We start from the raw sequence: 20,638 nt of genomic DNA, 5'->3' as shown, positions 1-20,638 counted from the left end.
TTTCCTGACATCTCTTTAATAGCTTCATTTCTTGTGTGTCTTGTTTGTTCACAATCAGATCCATCACCCAAACTGCTCTTTTTTCCCCTTTTATTGTATCTTACTTCCTGATACTCCATATCTTGACCATTATCGTCATCCGAGGTGTCTCCGCTCCTCCTTCCACCACTTTTCTCGCCGACCAGTCCACGTTCCAGAGCTGGCTGTTTGTTCGAGTTCGATTTTTTTTTCCACCCACATGCACACACACCTGCATTTAAATTAGTCTGATTTCCTCCATTTCCTTCTGGCTACTGACTCCTCCTACTTGTTGCAATGCATTATGTGTACTGTAGTTTGTTTCTCTGTTACATAGTGCTTTTTGGACATACATATATTTAAATTATACCATAATAAATGCATATTAAATGTATTATTTTGAAACAGTAACAATGAGCATATTTCAAAATATGATTACGAGAAATGTTTAGCTATTTCGACTATATTAAATTGTGTTAAATTTGGAACAACTTACACATTTAGTGCAAGTTAAGTGTATTTACTTTACAATACATTTAAAATATTATTTAAATACTTAATTTTAATAACATTTCAAAAGCATTTCAGCTGATTAGAAACGCATTAGCATTATATTACTAGTTTACTATTAAGCAATTTTTTTTCGGTATTAAAAATAGTCTAAAAGGTGCAAAAAAAAATTACATAAATGATTAAACATAAACATAAAATTCTGCAGTATATTAAAAAAGCACAACAGCATTTATAATATCTTGACCAAAATACATAATAAATAAAATATTAATAAAATGCTATGGGAGCCGATTTTAACCATTTGTAGAACATTTCAGTTATGAATATTACATCACTGAATATAAGCATCAAAATGCAATTTTACTAAAAAACTCATTGCAAAAGTGAATAGCCCTTTTTATTTATTTTTTGCAAACTTAAGCTTGTAAATTGCTGAACAAAACAAAGAAACAGAAGAGTTTATTGCCACAAATGGATTGTCACTTCATTGAGTATGACTTGTATTTTCAACAAATCAGGGATTGTGATTCAGACACTGTAGTATTTAAAGACTGCTTTGTCACAGGGCCTGTGAAAGAAAAAGCAAAAAAGATTAACAGTTTTGCATCCATGTTTGATTATATGTATTATAATTTGAATAGAGACACATTATAATTTTTAGAATCAAATATCCTTATTAAAATGCTTAATCATAGTTGACCACTTTTTTATTATAATACATTAGAAGTTTATACATTGTGAGAATGCACTTATAGTACATATAGCTCGAATGTATTATGCGGCAGTGAATTAATGTTATTTATAAAACATTAGAATGAAAAAAAAATGTTTTTTTCAAACTACCTTACTTTTGAAAAGCAGATTGAATGTTCGTTATGTAAATATTTAAAACATACTGCAGCAGGCCCACACATGGTTATAAAGTACGTATACAATAAACCCTATAAAACCTGAATCATTTTGCTATCTTCTTTCATAAAGTACAGAAAATATACTTTAAGAGTAAAATGAAAAGATGAGAAAATAAAAGTATGTTTTCTGTAAATACACTTAAACTTCACTTAAAGTATGCTTGTGTTAAGCATATGACGTAAAAGCTCAACTATTAGCAAACTATTTACAAACACATTAGTATGCAATTCTATATTCAATATGTTAATGCACTTCAAATAAGCATATTGTGGACACAAATGCGATATAAACATGCTTTTTAAGTATATGTTTAAAATACATTTAATAGTACCAGTGGCCGTTTAGGGTAGTATGTCTTTTTAATAGTATGTCTTTTTCACCGTGGAGCACACAGACAAACCCATTACATTTCAAAGGGATGATGTATATCAAAATGTCAGTAAAATCACAAAAATCTATGATCACAAAAACAGTTTTTGCTGAACTTTTTTTTTCTTCGTTTTTAAATATATCACACTGGAAATACATTTATTTTCAATAATAATGAAGGAAAATTATGAAAAATAAAGTCAGGTTGGGTTAGGGCAAGTGTAGGGAAGGCTTATATTGTTACAATAAAGTGGCACCCATTAAATAATTTGAATTAAAATGATCTACACTCAATGCATTGGTATTGCATACTGTTTTATAATGTTTTATCCTACTATTTGTACATAGTGTAAATAGAGTCTATAACTATTTGCACTTATACTGTAAATAGCACATTGCTAAGAAAATACTGCTATATAAAAACAAGACTTCTGTAATAATAAATAACATTATTGAATAAGTAATGTAAAAATCCTTAATATTATACTTTATTATTTTAATATAAATTTAGAAATTTAAAGTCTCTTTAACTTCACTATGCCATGTTTTATGCATTGCATTCTCTCATCAGCAGCTGCAGTATCTCTCAGCTGTATCAGTGCAGTCACTGTGACTCTGACTGACGGAGGTTTTTGTACGACTCTTTATCACTGTGTGAACACATATTGACTGTTTGGATAGTGTAAACTCTGACAGTAATAATCTCCTGTATCTTCAGTCTGGACTCCACTGATGGTCAGGGAAAAGTCTTTTCCATAGTAAGATCCACTGCCACTGAATCTAGATGGAGTTCCTGAATAAAGGCTGTTTATGTCATGAATCAGAAGTTTGGGAGTTTCTCCAGGTTTCTGCTGATACCAGGCTAAGTTGTCATAGTATATTCCCTCATCTGTACTACACTCTATTGTAACTTGTTGACCCTGTTGGACGGTTTTAAGTTTAGGCTGAGTCACAGTGACTCCTCTGGATTCTGGAGAAGAAAAAATAAAATAAATTAGTTTGCAAATCTTCTTAAAGCAGAATATTTAAATGATAAAAACAATACATATTAGCAATATCAAAAATAAACATCCAACCTTGAATACAAGCTGAAATGATCCAAATGAGGATGAGTATGTTGTTCATTGTTGTTGTTTTGTCTTGTGTGATGATGAAGATTGTGTTCTGTTCTGCTGTCAGTCATGAAGTGTTAAACTCACAGCACTATAAACACTCTCAGAGCACTGATGCATGTGCTGACAATGCAAACAAGTGGGCAGGATATGCAAACAAACTCATAAACTCTTCATATATAATATTTTACTTTCAGAATAATGTTTTGAACCATTTAGTGATAATTACATGTTGATTCTTTGTAAAATATATTTTTGTTTATATTGCTGGCTGATATGGCTTTATTTTAACATTTATCAATGTGGATGCAGAATTATCTGTAGAAACAACCTATTCACAGTCATGCATGATGCATTTATTTATTACGTTAAAGAACGTTAGCAAGATAAAGTGAGTAGTTTTCATCTGGTCATGTGATCTCAAGATGGTGGCCACTATAAGAAGGGACCAACATTATGAATAAAAGAAGCTTTTTCTACTGAAATGACTGAAACCTTCATGTTGTTAGCATAGATCATTTTGAACATATTTTCAACTGTAATAATCAAACTGCAGTACAAGAGTCCTCCGTTTAAAGCCCGACAGGTTTATTTGCGTCGGGCTGTTGTATAAGACTGAAGGGCTTTATTCTGTGATAACAGGCTGGATGTACATTAACCCGCTAATTACATGGCTTCTTGCCACAAATGTAAATAAATAGACATAAAACATTGATCTGAGCTGTGAAGAAAATCATAACAAGGAAGTGTTAAGTTCAAACTATACGGTCATTTAAGGGAGACACATAATTTCAACACATTTCAATAATTATGGCGTTAAAAGATATTGATTTATGATGAAAAGGTTTCCAAATCGTACCAGTTAGTTAGTTATCTTATAATCCATTAAAGTGTACAAAACAGTCATCGCAAAATGGCAGCAGCTGGGTTGGTATGAAAAGAGACACCAGTATGACATGATTAATTAAATAATTGTACTCATAATATTGAGTTTTAATATTTCGTTAGCCAGCCAAAGTTTCCACAAAGAAAATATGTTCCCAGCAAGTGAACAGTGCCAAATGCAGGCAGCAACTCGGATGAGCTTCTTAATAGTTTTTAGCAGTTGTTTTCTGGGAATATCAAACCTTGCAATACGGTGACTGACCAATCAGAATCAAGTATTCTACGAAACCTGTAATAGATTATATCATAATTTTCTAAATTCATCATATAAATAAATAGTCTATGGAATGTTTAATACAGTGTGTCACTGTATTGTTTGTGATTCTCCCATCAGCAGCTGCAGTATCTCTCAGCTGTATCAGTGCAGTCACTGTGACTGACGGAGGTTTTTGTACGACTCTTTATCACTGTGTGAAAAACCTAGTGCTACCCGGCCAGTGTAAACTCTGACAGTAATAATCTCCTGTATCTTCAGTCTGGACTCCACTGATGGTCAGAGTGAAATCACTGTCAGATCCACTGCGGTGACACCTAGAGGGCGGGATTAGCAACACTCCTGACCGGGGGGGCTTCAAAGACTGAGCCCGATCCGAGGGTCGTGCTTTGGTCTAAGAGGTCCTTGGCTAAACAGCCCCGCTCGAGGGGGCTTGCATTGTCAAGCCTTCTCGGGCTCTCAGGAGATCTGTCAGCTAACCCTGCCAGTGCTACAGGGCGCGGCAGTCTCCCGCGAACACCATTATCTAGCTGTTCCGCCCGAAAACGTAGCGGCCCTGGAGAGTTCGCAACCCCCGCGGGGGTCTTCAGAGGAGCTAGCTCAGGAGCTTCCTGCCAGCTCGCTGTTACAGGTCTCCGAATTAGTTCCCCAAATAAATCCAGACACCAGTCTCGAGAGGCTGGTTCCCTTAGTAAACTTTCTGGCAGCGTGGAAACTACTGCCAAATGTTTCTATGTGGGTCCTGCGTACTGTAGAGAAAGGTTACGCTATTCAGTTCGGCGCCCAGCCGCCACCTTTCAGCGGGGTATTTCCAACTTTAGTAAGCCCCGAGCAGGGTCTGGTAATGGAACAGGAAGTAGAAACTCTTCTGAGGAAGGAGGCCATCGAGGTGGTCCCTCCTCAAGACAGGGATCCGGGTTCTACAGCCCATCTTAAATCTCAGGCTTCTAAACCGCTCAGTCAGGAAACTGAAGTTCAGAATGCTTACAGTCAAGCAGGTCGTGTCACCAGGACTGGTTTATCACGATAGATCTAAAAGACGCGTATTTCCACGTCTCCATCCTTCTTCAACACAGGAAGTTTCTCAGGTTCGCTTTCAGGGGCGAAGCTTACCAATACAGAGTACTTCCTCTTGGCCTAGCTCTCTCACCCCGCACCTCCACGAAATGTGTGGATGCTGCGCTGGCTCCTTTGCGACTCCAGGGCATCCGCATACTCAGCTACTGGCTGATCCTAGCCAGTTCGAAGCAGTTAGCGGTTCAACATTGAGATGTTGTTCTCGTTCACATGAAAAAGTTGGGGCTGAGACTCAACGCCAAGAAGGCATGGTGTGGGATTCGACCACGATGCAGGCACGAAGGTCTCCTGCTCGGATCGATTCCATACTTACTGCAGTAAATGCGGTCAAGCTAGGCCAGTCACTCACTGTCAAACAGTTCCAAGTACTGTTAGGTCTTATGGCAGCCGCTTCCAACGTAATACCTTTTGGACTGCTGCACATGAGGCCACTACAGTGGTGGCTCAGGACCAGGGGTTCTCCCCGAGGGGAAACCCGTTCTGCAAGATCAAGGTCACGCGGCGCTGCCTACGTGCCTTGGCCATGTGGAAGGAACCCTGGTTTCTCTCTCAGGGTCCGGTATTGGGGGCTCCCTGTCGCCGCGTCTCGCTAGCGACAGACGCCTCCCTCACTGGATGGGGGGGCGGTCATGAGTGGTCGCTCAACCCAAGGCCTGCGGAGCGATCATCATCTCTCCTGGCACATAAATTGCCTAGACACTCCAGGCCCTGAAGTGTTTCCTTCCAGACCTTAGAAACCGTCAAGTGCTGGTCCATATAGACAGCACTACGGTGGTTCATTACATAAACCATCAAGGAGGTCTCCGCTCACGCCCCTTGTACAAGCTGGCGTACCGGATACTCCTTTGGTCTCAAGGAAAACTTCTCTCCCTGAGAGCAGTCCATATTCTTGGACATCTGAATTGGGAGCAGACGTCCTGTCGAGGCAGGGGCCGAGGCCCGGGGAATGGATGCTTCACCCGGAGGTGGTGAAGCAGATCTGGAGAGTGTTTGGCCAGGCTCAGGTGGGCCTCTTTGCGACTCGAGAGATATCGCAAGGTCCCCTCTGGTACTCTCTAGTACCTCCAGCTCCTGCGGGACTGGACGCTATGGTACAGACGTGGCCGAGGCCTCGTCCGTACGCCCTTCCCCGTTTGTTCTGCTCCCGGGAGTTCTGGAATAAGTGTGACCCCTGAGGGGGCAAATCTCATAGAGGCCAGTCTCTCAACCGAGGTTGCTGAGACCATCCCTCACTCCAGAGCTCCCTCTATGAGGAAACCCTATGACCTAAGAGGAAGTGGTCTACTGCAGGGTGTACCAACACCAGTTTGACCCAGTTCACTGCCCGTTCGGTACAGTACTGGAGTCTCTGCAGTCTCACCATCCACGGGGCTAACCCACTCCACCACAAAGGTCTGTTAGTGGGTAGTTAGTGGGTCCCCTTGGTCATACGTTTCCTCCACGGTCGGGAAATCAATGCTTCATCAGGAAGCAATGAAGCATGGAGAATTCTTATCCAGACTCAATGGGACCTCTGGCGACTCAACAGATATCGCAATGTTCTCTCTGGTTCTCCTTAGTGCCTCCAGGTCCGCCCGGACTAGACGCCATAATACAGACTTGGCCGAGGCCTCTTCTGAAAATATTTTCCCGATCGCTCTGCACCAGGAGTTCTGGAAAGAGCACGCCGGTACGGCTAGTCCGAGCATGAAAAAAAAAAAAAAAAGGAGAGTCTTGGACCTCCCCTCTCAGGCTGGGGGCGCGATCTGCTACCCCCACATGGAGAGGTGAAAAGTTATGGGTATGGTCCCTGGGGGGGCGCAACTCACAGACTCTGGTCTCTCAACCGAGGTTGTTGAGACCCTGCTCCAATCCAGAGCTCCCTCTACGAGGAAACCTTAAGTGGAACCGGTCTGCTTCAGGGTGTCACGAACACCGTCTAGACCTAGTTACTGCCCGTTGGTACAGTACTAGAGTCCCTGCAAACTCACCTGTCCACAAAACCAACTCACTCCACCCTGAGGGTGTTCGTGGCGGCTTACTGGCCTACCACGCCCCTTGTGGTGGCTCGTTGGTATGGTCTCCTCGATGGTGCACTCAGGTTGAGACCCCGAGGGGTCTCAAGCCTCTATTACCTCCACTCGTAGAGTGCGACCAATGGGAATCTGCAGTGCTGCGGGTTGGTCCTCGCCTCTGACATTACGTCAGATTCTATGAACTCGACCTCAGAGCCGCTCCAGGCTCCGCTGTCCTCTCGACTTAGCGAGTCTAGGTCCAAGAGAGTCAGCCACCTCCCTAGCCAGGAGGAGACTTCTCAAGGCGCATTCTTTCTGCGGAAAGAAGAGAAGTCGTTCTTCGCCACAACGCTCCACGTGTGCCTGAGGGCCGAGGAGTGTCCCTGCATCCTCGTGAGCCCGAGGGCCGAGGATCAGGCTGCCCTACTTTGTTCTCGTGTGCCCGAGGGCAGAGAACCATACAGCCCTCTTGTCCGCGGAATGCTAGACAATGGCTTATTCCCCCTCGTTTTCTGGCGCAAGAAGCTACCAGACCGAGTGTATTTCGGTCCCTCTGGTTCTGGCCTTTCCCAGACCAAGGACTAAGACTCCTCGCGTGCCTGAGGGCCGAGGAGTGCCTCTTGCGCTGGCTGGGCAACCAGGCAGAGGCCCACTGCTATCCTCGTGCGCCTGAGGGCCAAGGATTTTACAGCCCTCTTGTCCGTGAAATACTAGACAATGGCTTATTCTAATCGTGTCCTGGCAGGAATACCAGGCCGAGCTTTTGGTCCCTCTTGTTCTGGCAGAACCCCAGACAAAGGACTAAGACTCCTTGTGAGCCCGAGGGCCGAGGAGTACCTCTCGCACTGGCTGGCGAACCAGGCAGAGGTCCACTTGTTCTCGTGTGCCTGAGGCCCGAGAACCATACAGCCCTCTTGTCCGCGGAATGCTAGACAATGGCTTAATTCCCCTCGTGTTCTGGCGCAGGATGCTACCAGACCGAGTGTATTTCGGTCCCTCTGGTTCTGGCCTTTCCCAGACCAAGGACTAAGACTCCTCGTCTGCCTGAGGGCCGAGGAGTGCCTCATGCGCTGGCTGGCTACCAGGCAGAGGCCCCTACTGTCTTCCCCGTGTGCCGGGGATTGCAGTGCCCTCTTGTCCGCGTCATGCTAGACAATGGCTTATTCCCTCGCGTCCTGGCGTAGCTCCAGGCCGAGCCTTGGGTCCCTCTTGTTCTGGCTGAACCCCCAGACAAAGGACCACCCTCTCCTCATGTGCCTGCGGGCCGAGGAGCACTCTTGAGGTCGAGTGCACTGTCCTCGTGGGTCTGCGGACCGAGGACTACCCACACCATCTGTCCGCGGAATGCTAGACAGTGGTCATTCGGTCCCTCTTGTTCTGGCTAACTCCCAGACAAAGGACTAAGACTCTGCGTGTGCCTGAGGGCCGCGGAGTACCTCTCGTTCTGGCTGGCAACCAGACAGAGGAAGACTACCATTCCTCGTGTGCCCGAGGGCCGAGGATTACAGGGCCTTCTTGTCCGCGGAATGCTAAACAAGGGCTCTCTCTTTTCCACCCTGGTTGAACAGACACTGCGCAGGGCTTGGAAATTATGGGGGCGTTGGTAGTCTCGTTCCCCATAGCGTTCTATGACGCGGCTCGAGTTCCCGGAAGGGAACGTCTCGGGTTACGTATGTAACCTTAGTTCCCTGAGGGAACGAGACGCCGTGTCTCGGACTATAATTCCCGCACCCTGCGGCGCTCGCTTCATTCCTAAAGAGCTGCCGCCGGCTTCAAACGCACGCGCTTTATACTTCCCGGTCGCTGACGTCACCGCGCCTGTGACGTCACTCCCGTCATTCATTGGTTGTAGACATGATTCAGAGTGCTGCCCGCCAATGGCGTTCCCCATAGCGTTCCATGATGCTGCGTCTCGTTCCCTCAGGGAACTAAGGTTACATACGTAACCCGAGACGTTTTACAGTTTATTCTGACATCTTGTCCTTGAGCTGCTGTTATTAATGATGGACTCTGCGTTACAGTGTACTGTCCTCTACACTCTGAAAGAAAGAATGAGAATACAATTAAGAAACAACTGCAAATGATTAATAATTTAAAAGTCAAAAAATTTATTTCTTTGTTAAAACTTTACTACACAAACCTTGAGCAAACAGTGTGAGTGTCCAGATGAGGATGATGATGTTGTTCATTGTTGTTGTTTTGTCTTGTGTGATGATGAAGATTCTGTTCTGTTCTGCTGTCAGTCATGAAGTGTTAAACTCACAGCACTATAAACACTCTCATGCAAAGTGTCTCTCTACGTAAATGCTCTTCACACACAGAACAGGCAGCTGTCAGTCTCAGATTAATTACTTACTGTGTAACGCTCAGCCAAATCAGGCAGGCTACACAAATAAAAGTTAGTTCGGTAATCCCTCTCTTAACCCTTATTCAAAGGGAGTTATACAGAATAGACAAACAACGTGAAGACTGGATACCATCCACAAGTGTATTTACAGTGCAAAAGACCAATACCAAAACGACAACATATGAACATATAAAACATATAGTATGAGCGTGTGTAAACTCCAAAAAACAGTCCAATGTTTGTGTATGTGTGTGCGTGTGTACGATTGCTTCGGCCTCACCGGTAAAGCATTTAAGTCCGTGAGCACGAAGACGATGAACAGCGCTGTCCTGTAACAGAATCGCCCGAAACACAGTCCAACCAGGTCGTAATCCTCAACGAGATTAATCCACCAGTGCAGTATTTCCACGAAGGCTGATAATCACAGGTAAAGACAGCTTTAACGATCGTATATCCAGAGAGCCCTCCGGAACGCTGAAATGCCGGCTTCTTTTATCGGAAGTGTATAATCAGGTGTTTTAGATGACGTCAGGGAATTCCCTAACGTAGCGCGGCAGAACTCTCGCGAGACAAGAACAGGGGAAACCACATTTTGCGGGACAATACAGACAAGGGGATAAAATTGCACCAGCAGATACAAATAAATAAGCAATTTATCAATTCATTAACTGCTTATAAATATCCCTCTTATGTGGCCGTGCTACAACTGAATGTTCATGAGAAGCTTTAAATGCTAATAATATGAATATGAACTATAGAAAACAGACAGACAATAATGAGTTGTTGTTGTTTTAACAGATAAATGTTCCCAAAACTATTTTCATTTAGCTTGTATTCATACGTATATTATTCACATATTCTATTTGTTCCCTCATAATTTATTCACAATTGTTTTCTGTGTTAAAAATTAACTCTATAGGTACATTATAAATTATATTAAAAACATGCAATTGAATTTTCATTGAAAATGTCTTTTAGAAATTAATGAAATCAATGACAATTGATTTTGAACAACCTTTTTTTAAATAAAATGTATAAGCATTTTCTCTCTCTCTCTCTCTCTCTCTCTCTCTCTCTCTCTCTCTCTCTCTCTCTCTCTCTCTCTTTTGCTCTCGATTTGAAATAGAGCAGAGCTGGCATCATCTCTCCTACATTGAGCGTGAAGAGATGTCTACAAAGATCAGCAGCACTGATGTGAGACAAACACAGGTGTCCCTTCAGACCGAAGCCGGAGCTGAAGGTGTTCAGGAGCATCAGGTCTCAGGACAGCAGTGCTGGAGTCCAGCAGAAGGACGGTCTGAACATCTGGAGCAGCAGCCTGACTCTCTCATGAGGCTCTCAGTAAACTGTGAGGAGAAGTGAGGAGAGATCAGTGTTTAGGGTAGATCCACTCACTCTCTCCTCTGGATTGTCACTGATGTCTCAAATGGAGACCAACAGCAAATGAGACTCCATTCATTCTCCACACTGAGCTTTACTCTCTCTCATCTGTCATCTGCTTTACGTTTCACAAACAACATCAGATATGACTGCATGTGTTTTTTTACACAGCTTATATGCTTTAAAATGAATATTTAAAGATGTTGTTGTCACACCCTCAGCACGTTCCCTCAGCCCCACCACGATCTGTCACAAACCAACCAATCTCCAATGCACCACACCCGTGAACCATCACCAGAAATACTTACCTCTGTCATTCACTCACCGGCTGGAATCGAAGTTACATGGACACCTTCTGTGGATCTTCTCTTCTCCGCGCTGATTCTCCTGTGCTCCTCATTGGAACCCCTTTGTGTACCTGTGGACACAAAACACATGCCTTTAAGGGAAGTGCCTTTTGCTCTTGCTGGTGACTGTTGATGGACTTGTACTTACCTGCTGGATTGTGCTAGAAAGATTTGTATGCTTCAATCCATACTTGCCTGTTTTTAACCTGTTTGAAGTATGCACTATTCACAATAAACACTAATTATTACCTACCTTCTCCGTGTGTGTGTGGACGTGACAGTTGTATCTTCATGCCTTGATTGTTTTTCTAAGTATTTTCCATTTCACCGTAACATGAGAGGATGCTGAACATCTGCTGATGGAGCTGCTCTATTCTGAGAGGAACAGAATCACTCAAATATGAGTTTGACTGTTAGACACTTTATTCTCTGAAATGAGTCAGTTGAGTTGGACTAATGGAGAGATGAGGTTCATATTCATCAGTTCACACTGAGACTCTCAGCAGTCATACTGACCTCTGAATGATTGAATCAACTGTTGACTCTGTGATGAGACACAGTCAATGATTCACTCTGATGTGTGTCCTTCAGTATCTGTGTCACTCACAGCTGTTACTGAATCACTCTGGCTGCTGTTTTTGATTTTGAATGATGAACTAAACCAGGGTTCCTCAAATCAAGTCCTGGAGAGCCACTGCCCTGCAGAGTTTAGCTGTCAATCCTTGGTCAAACTAAGGCTAAGAGGCTAAGTGTATCCCATTATGCATCATGTTCTAGTAATAAATAGGGATAATTTTTGCTATTAATAATACTTAACTTACATATAATTTGGTAGTAAAACAAAGTGATGCACTTTTTATTGAAGCAAAGATTAGTATATTTGTATTGTACATCATTTTCAACTGACTTTTAGCATTTAATTGGAAGCACCACAAGTTAAATTGTGACTACTGAACAGACATTTAGAAGTTTATTTAAAAATGCAAAGCATTGCAAATAAAAATAAAGGTCTGTAAACACTTGCATTTTTATAAGTGTGTCCCATCAGGCAATGAAAAGTTCTTCACACACTTGTGGTCTTCATGCTCACTTGAACACTTGGGCCAAATACAGGAAATATGTCATATGAGTAGTCAAGTGGTTAAGTGGAAAGACAGCAAGTGTGGTTATTTGGACAGGGCATCACTTACCTGTGATTTTCTATGAATTTGATAAGGTTGAAGCTAAACTCAGCAGGAATCCTGAACTAAACCCATCCATGCTGATGTTGTGTGTGAAAATCGTATGAAAGAATCAGATTATCCAGACAATAAATTACTGATGAGACTCGATCATGAGTCAATAAGTCTATTATAATCATGTGCTTGTTTAGGACTGATGATTTACCTGCTCAACAAAAACCTACACTGAGTTCCTTTAGATCTCCAGTCAAATCTAGACATCACAATATTATCAACACAAGAAAAATCTTGGAAAGATTTTAACTTTGTGGCAGCAAGTTTTGATGAACAAGCACCTCACATGTTTATTTATTTATTCATTTATATGTGAAATCTAGTAAGTGATATATTGTATTATTTTTTCTTGGTAGCATCACACCCTCAGCCACTTCTCAATCGTTACATTCACCTGAACTCTTGATTGGACTGTATTTAAAACCCTGACTGTTTGTTCACTCAGTGTGAAGAACTGTTTGTTTCACACTGCCATTCTGAGTTGTCTGTTGTGGATTATTCACATGGTTTTATGACTCTGGACATTATAACCCATGCATTCTGATCTTGCATGGCCTGTGAATGTTGTTTGTCTCTCTGCCTGTGTTTGCCTTTTGTTTGACCATCACCTGGTTTTGAACACTCTCTGGATTCTCCTTGTTGTTTTTACTAATGCACTTCTGCACATGGATTTAGACCCTCACTGCTCACTCTCTGCCTGATACAACTACTGTATATCATATAAAATAAATTGTCTCTGAAAAGTTTTACGCTGTCATTGTGTTGTTTGTCATCCTCTCATCAGCAGCTGCAGTATCTCTCAGCTGTATCAGTGCAGTCACTGTAACTTTGACTGACGAAGGTTTTTGTACGTCTCTTTATCACTGTGTGAACACATCACCACTGTGATAACTCTGACAGTAATAATCTCCTGTATCTTCAGTCTGGACTCCACTGATGGTCAGAGTGAAATCACTTCCATAGTTTGATCCACTGCCACTGAATCTAGATGGAGTTCCTGACTGGAGGTATTTTATGCCATATATGCGGAGTTTAGGAGCTTCTCCAGGTTTCTGCTGATACCAAGACACACAGTCACTACAGCCAGAAATCGGCTGACTGGTTTTACAGCTGATCATAACAGTTTCTCCTTCTTTTATGGATTTTATTGCTGGATTCTGAGTCACTGTCACTTGTCCCCAGATCTCTGAAATAAGACATTTGATTCATTTAGTGGTTAATGGACATTAGATGTGTGTAATGTTATTAAGTACAAAGTGTTTACCCTGGATGCAGAGAGTCAGAGTCCAGATGAGGATGATGATGTTGTTCATTGTTGTTGTTTTGTCTTGTGTGATGATGAAGATTGTGTTCTGTTCTGCTGTCACTCATGAAGTGTTAAACTCACAGCACTATAAACACTCTCAGAGCACTGACGCATGTGCTGACAATGCAAACAAGTGGGCAGGATTTACAGCAGCTTGAGCTGCTACCAAACCCATGTTATAGTATTTTTGATTTTACATTCTGACTAATGTGATGTCGTCAGTGCAGTTGGTTTTGTTTTAATCTATTGGTCTTTGTGGAAACGTGGCATGAGCCACGACAAGAGGATATTTCCCATGGAGTTTACTGAACTTCTTGAACAATGGAGTCACACAGTGCACTCATATACACACAGTTTGTATGTTGTTATTCGGTGCTATTGCTCCGGGACAGAACAGCAGTTTTTCCGACCGTGTGAAGACAATGCGAGCAACCTCCAAAAGACAAGAAAACACGTAACTCCACATACTCTATAACTAAACAGCTAATATTAATACTAAAATAAACATAAGACATAAACTTAAAGGGACCATGCTCTTTACCACAGTTACTTTTAATAACTATCGTTGAAAACCGTTTGAAATATCTAATTTTCTGTATTTGACTCAAGCCAGTGACCATCATGCAGCTGCTTTGTATTATTGTTGATCACAATAATCAACTAATTTAACAAAAGACAATTTTGCTAAAGAATAATTAGTGTGCACAATAAATGTTTGATTCATCTGCATTTTTTTGTGATCTGTGATGATTGAACTGCATATGAAGAACTGAAGAGGTCAAAGGTCATCAAATATATTTCCTTAAAAAGTGTTATATCAGCACATGACAAGAGAATAAAAGATAATTAAATGAAAAGTGAGAAAATGAGACAACTAAAGTTTGAACCTGGTTTTGAAAAAAGTACACAAAAGTAAATTTCAAACATAAAATAATAATAATAATAATAATAATAATAATAATAATAATTTAACTAAAACTAAATGACTGAGTGTTGTCAACAGCTGTGGTGTTTGTACTATCAGTGTGTTGAAGTGTTGTTTGCTCTCTCTCTGCTGGAGTTTGTGTTCACTCGAGTGGAATAGAGGTTTTTGTACGAGCGTTTCATTAGATTGTATCACTGTGGTACACATTCGGTGGAGGAACTAAACTGGTGCTCGGTAAGTCTGTCTATTTTAATTCTCCACTGCAAACATACACGTTAGATTGTGTACAATATTATTTTTAATTTGAAACAGACTTTTGTTTCTAACAATAATATTTTTAGTGACACTTTACAGTAATGTTTCATTTGTTAATATTAGTTCACTGCATTAAATAACATGAACTAACAGTGAAAAATTATTGCAAAGCAGTTATTAATCTCAGTTCATATTTCCTGCAGCATTTACTAATACAGCATTACAATCCAAAGTTTCTTCTGTTAATATTAATTAATGGACCTGAGTTAAAATGAAGACAAAAATAACCAGTTGTACCTTTATTAATCAATGTTAACAAAAATTAATACATACTGCATTGTATTGCTCGTTGTTAGTTAATATTAGTTAACGCAGTAATTACTGAACCTTATTGCAAAGTGGTACCTATTTTGTCGCCTTGGAATTATAAGGTTCTTTCTGGTTCCATAGACTTCTGTAGATAGAACCCTTTTTGTTTTCAAAAAAAGCCCAAAATGTGCACAGCTTACAAAAGAAACATCACATAATGTAAATAATTTGTCACAAAATAAGAATATGTGAATAACTCAGTTTCGACAAAAATGTCAGATAGAACCTTATAATTCCAAGGAGACAATTTTTAAATATGGTTTTACAGTAAATATTGAATCTGATTGATATTTCATCAATATGTATTTGTTTATCAGATACATATTATACATGGAAAATAGACATGAAATGAAAAAATGTTAAAATACATGTAACAATTTAAATGGAGGTACTTTCTGTAGATCAATAATTTTGAATCTCTTTTGGTCATGTTTTGCTAAAAATTCAGTATTTGAAATTGAGTTTTGAGTTAAATATCTCACCTAACTAAAATGCAAAGACAATATTTAATAAATAACAATTATAAGTGCAAATAACTATAGATTCTATTTACACGATGTTGAAACAGCAGGATTTTCTGATATTTATACTTAAATAGATGCAATTATCTGCACCTCAGTATTGTAGTAAATTAAAACAGTGTGCAGTATTTACGTACTGAGTGTAAATTATAGTTTGAATTCAGTGTATTAAATGGTACTGCCTTATTGCGACAAAAAGCCCTCCCTACACCTACCCTAAACATAACCGATACTTTATTCTCAACTTTTCAATGATGTCCTTCATTTTTACTGATAATAAATGCCTTTCTGATATGATATGAGATTTGAAAAGGGAGAAAAAAAAAAGTTCATCAAAAGGGGGATGCATCGGTCACGTCGAAAAGAGTGACATATACACTTTATCCCCTGCACCACAGGAGCTGACTATGTATAGCCATCTTTTGTAATGTTGACTATTCCAATCACACATTGGTGGGTGGAGTTAGTGTAAATAGTCTCTGCCAACAAGACGGGCTATTTGCACTTAAATAGACACTCCAAAAAAAAAAAAAAAAAAAAAAACTGGGGTATACTTATCTTGCTATGGTTTGTTTAATTTAGGAGCTTTCATTAAAATGCATGTAGTGTTTGTGTTTTTTCTTAGTGTTTGTGAATGTGTTATGTTTGTCTCCTGCAGCTGGTCCCACAGTGAAGCCCTCGTTGTCTCTGCTGCCGCCCTCTTCTCTGCAGATCTCTGGAAACTCAGCCGCACTGCTCTGCCTGCTCAGCTCTTACTCTCCACAGGGGGCGCAGGTGACCTGGACACTGGACGGCTCAGAGGTCAGAGAGGGGGTCGTGACCAGCGCAGAGAGCGAGCAGAACGGCCGCTACAGCCGCAGTAGCGTCCTGACCCTCAGCAAAGCAAGCTGGGAAGCGGGAGAGCTGTACGTCTGCAGAGTAACACATGATGGAGCTCCTCATGAGGTCTCGTTCACCAAGAGTCACTGTTAGTCGCTCATAGTGCTGATGTTTGTGTCCTGAAGATGAGCCGTATCTGAGTGTCCTGTGTCAGGCAGGATTCACATGAGTCTAGTGCTGCAGCTGTAGTCATTTACAACTCAATACTGAAAGAGAGCTCTAGTGTCAAAGCACTGGCTGATCTTTCAATCTGCTGTGTTTGCTGTAACATTCAATAAAGCTTCTCAACAAACTCCATTTGTGTCTGACAACATCATTCAACTAACAGATGAAGATGCATGTAGTGTTTGTTCAGGTGTTTTCCAGAAGCTTGATCAGTAGCAGTAAATCTAGTCAAATAAAGCTCTTGGGGTTTGAACATGGTCTCTGGAGACAGAGCTGCTCTATTCTGAGAGGATCAGAGTCACTCCACCCTGACAATGCAAATGGGATTTTCAGTCCACACTCCCAGTGTCACTGTTTGATTGGTTACATGATCTGGACTGAAACACACCAGTTTCACTTCTGCTGTAGTCAAGCAGCCCAGGTGAAAAGGAAATGTATTTAAATAGTGCTTTTTGGACATACATATATTTAAATTATACCATAATAAATGCATATTAAATTTATTATTTTGAAACAATAACAATAAGCATATTTCAAAATATGCTTAAGGTAAATGTTTAGCTATTTGGACTATATTTTAAAATATTAAATTATGTTAAATTGGAACAACTTTAAGTACATTTAGTGAAATTTAAGTGTGTTTACTTTACAATGAATTTAAAATATTATTTAAATACTTCATTTTAATGTGATTCAATAAAATTTCAATAGCATTTTAGCTAATTAGAAACACATTAGCATTACATTACTAGTTTACTATTAAGCAGTTTTTGGTATTAAAAATAGTATAAAAAGTGAAAAAATCTTTAAACATACATGATTAAACATAAAGATAAAATGCTGGAGTACATTAAAAAAAGCACAGCAGCATTTATAATATCTTGACCAAAATGCATAATATAAATAAAATATTAATAAAATGCTTTGGGAACCGTTTTTAACCATTTGTAGAAGATTTCAGTTATGCCATACTATGAATATTACATCACTGAATATAAGCATCAAAATGCAATTTTACTGAAAAACTCATTGCAAAAGTGAATAGCCCTTTTTATTTATTTCATTTTATTATAATGTTTTTTAACTTAAGCTTGTAAGTGGCTGAACAAAACAAAGAAACAGAGTTTATTGCCACAAGTGTATTGTCACTTCATTGAGTATGATATTGAGTTTTCAACAAATAAGGGCTTGTGATTCAGACACAGGGCCTGTGAAAGAGAGAAAAAAAAAGATTAACAGTTTTGCATCCATGTTTGAATATATGAATTATAATTTGTATAGAGACACATTAGAATTTTTTGAATTAAATATCCTTATTGAAATGCTTAGATTAGAAGTTTATACATTGTGAGAATACACTTATAGCACATATAGCTATAATGTATTATGCGGCAGTGAATTAATGTGCTTTATAAAACATTAACATTTAAAAAAATAATAATAATCAAACTACCTTACTTTTGAAAAACAGATTGAATGTTCGTTATGTAAATATTGAAAACATATTGCAGCAGGCCTACACATGGTTATAAAGTACGTATACAATAAACCCTATCAGACCTGAATAATTTTGCTATCTTCTTTCATAAATTACACAAAATATGCTTTAAGAGTAAAATTAAAAGAAGAGAAAAAAAAGTATGTTTTCTGTAAATACACTAAAACTTCACTTAAAGAATGCTTGTGTTAAGCATAAGACTTAAAAGCTCAACTATTAGCAAACTATATGAAACAAGTTCAAAATAAAGTATCAGGTAGAGTTATAGGGCAGGTGTAGGGAAGACTTATATTGTTCCAATAAAGTGGCATCCATTTAATAATCTGAATTCAAATATATAATCTACACTCAACATTTTATAATGTTTTATCCTGCTATTTGTACATAGTGTAAATCGCTAAAAGAGCAAGACTTCTGTAATAATAAATAACATTACTGAATAAGTAATGTAAAAAAAATATATATAATTTTAATATAAATTTAGAATTTACAGAATCACAAATTTTGTGATAATTATATGTTGATTCATTGTCAAATATATTTTTGTTTATGTTTTGCTGGCTGCATTTGAAGAACATAATAGATGAAATCAACTGAAATAAAAGAAGACATTAAATCTATTAAGCTAATGCATTCCCAAGATCAAGAAGATGAATGAATATGAATATAATTTTGTTCATTGTGTCTTTTATTAGTTCAGTTCAGTTCAAGTAGCTTTACTGGCATGACATTTGTTACAGTATTGGCAAAGCATTTTATATACAGAGTATAATAACATCAAGGTAATAAAACAGACAATAAATCAGAGAATACAATAAATATATTAAATTAAATACAATAAATAAACATAAAATCAGCAGACAGTATTTATTATATTGATTATAATAATGACAAATATATAGTGAACAATATGTGAAATTAAATATAAATAATTAACCATTTCGTATGGTGTGTATAGAATATACATATTTTGCAGCTAGTTTGACTGCCACATCATCGTCTCCGAGTCTATAATGTAATTTCTCTGAGTCATTTAGAGACAAAAATGAACAATTCAGTGCTTCAAATAATGGAAAGAAGATTTGCCTTGTAGTGGCAATTATTATTATATTATGTAGTTATTATCACAGTGCTATAATCACTCTCAGAGCACTGAAACATGTGCAGACAATGCAAAGTGACTTGGTAACACTTTTTATGAAACCCCTATTTATAATGCATTATAAGGGCATTTTTCTATATATAAAAAAAAAAAACTAAAAACTTATAATATGTTATACCACCTCATTAATAATCAACAATTATAGTAAATTATAATACGTGAGTATTTGAGGTTATAACTTTTAAGATTGTGATTATTTATAACACACAATGGAAATCATATTAAATCTACTTAATTTATAATGGACTATATCATATTAAATTAATTTTATTTACAATGTATTACATTTTATTTTGAATCGAATCTTGAATTGTCTGATTCTCTGATATCCTTCAGTAGTTTGACGATTGACTCAAAGTAAACAAAGAAGAGGTTGAGACATTACAGAACTGCAAAAGTATTATTTTAAACAAGAGCAGCTGCAATTAAAGAAAGATCACTGTAATACATTTACACTGTAACCAGATGAACAGATATACTGTAATGCTTAAAGATATAATGCTTTTGCAAAAAGCTTTATTTATTTACGTGTCACAGCTGTTACTGAATCACTCTGGCTGCTGTTTTTAATTTTGAATGATGAACTAAACCAGGGTTCCTCAAATCCGGTCCTGGACAGTCACTGCCTTGCAGAGTTTAGCTATCAATCCTTGGTCAAATAAAGGCTAAGAGGCTAAGTGTATCCCATCATGCATCATGTTCTAGAAATATATATATATTTTTTTACTTTTGTTTTTATGTTTTTACTAATAAGAGTTGTTGCTGAGATCTCACAAGAGGTCACAGAAACCTTGCTGATGTAAGTTAAGTATTAATAACAATTAGATATTACATTTAATTTGGTAGTAAAACAAAGTGTTGCACTTTTTATTGGAGCAAAGATGATTTTTTTTTATTGTACAACATTTGCAACTGCTTTTTATCACTTAATTCAAAGCACCACAAGTTAAAGTTTAAATGTTTATTTTAAAATGCAAAGTACTGAAAATACAAATAAATCTTTGTAAACACTTGCATTTGGACAAGTCAGTACTTACCTGTGATTTTCTATGAATCCTAAAGACCTATAAATCAGATGAAAGAATCAGATTATTG

General features: G+C 38.9%; 1 gene segment (V, D, J or C); it reads left to right on the top strand.

Annotated features, from left to right (window-relative positions):
- Positions 1-10,668: 10,668 nt before the first annotated feature.
- LOC141301461 (immunoglobulin lambda constant 7-like) lies at positions 10,669-16,811 on the top strand. The segment is given in 3 exon segments: positions 10,669-10,842; positions 14,880-14,928; positions 16,498-16,811. Coding segments are annotated over 3 exon segments (537 nt in total).
- Positions 16,812-20,638: the final 3,827 nt, after the last annotated feature.

Source organism: Garra rufa, chromosome 25 (assembly GCF_049309525.1).
Source record: "Garra rufa chromosome 25, GarRuf1.0, whole genome shotgun sequence".
NCBI classification, from domain to species: Eukaryota; Metazoa; Chordata; class Actinopteri; order Cypriniformes; family Cyprinidae; genus Garra; species Garra rufa.
The sequence above is the reverse complement of the archived record's forward strand: the minus strand, read 5'-3'. Positions and strand labels throughout refer to the sequence as shown.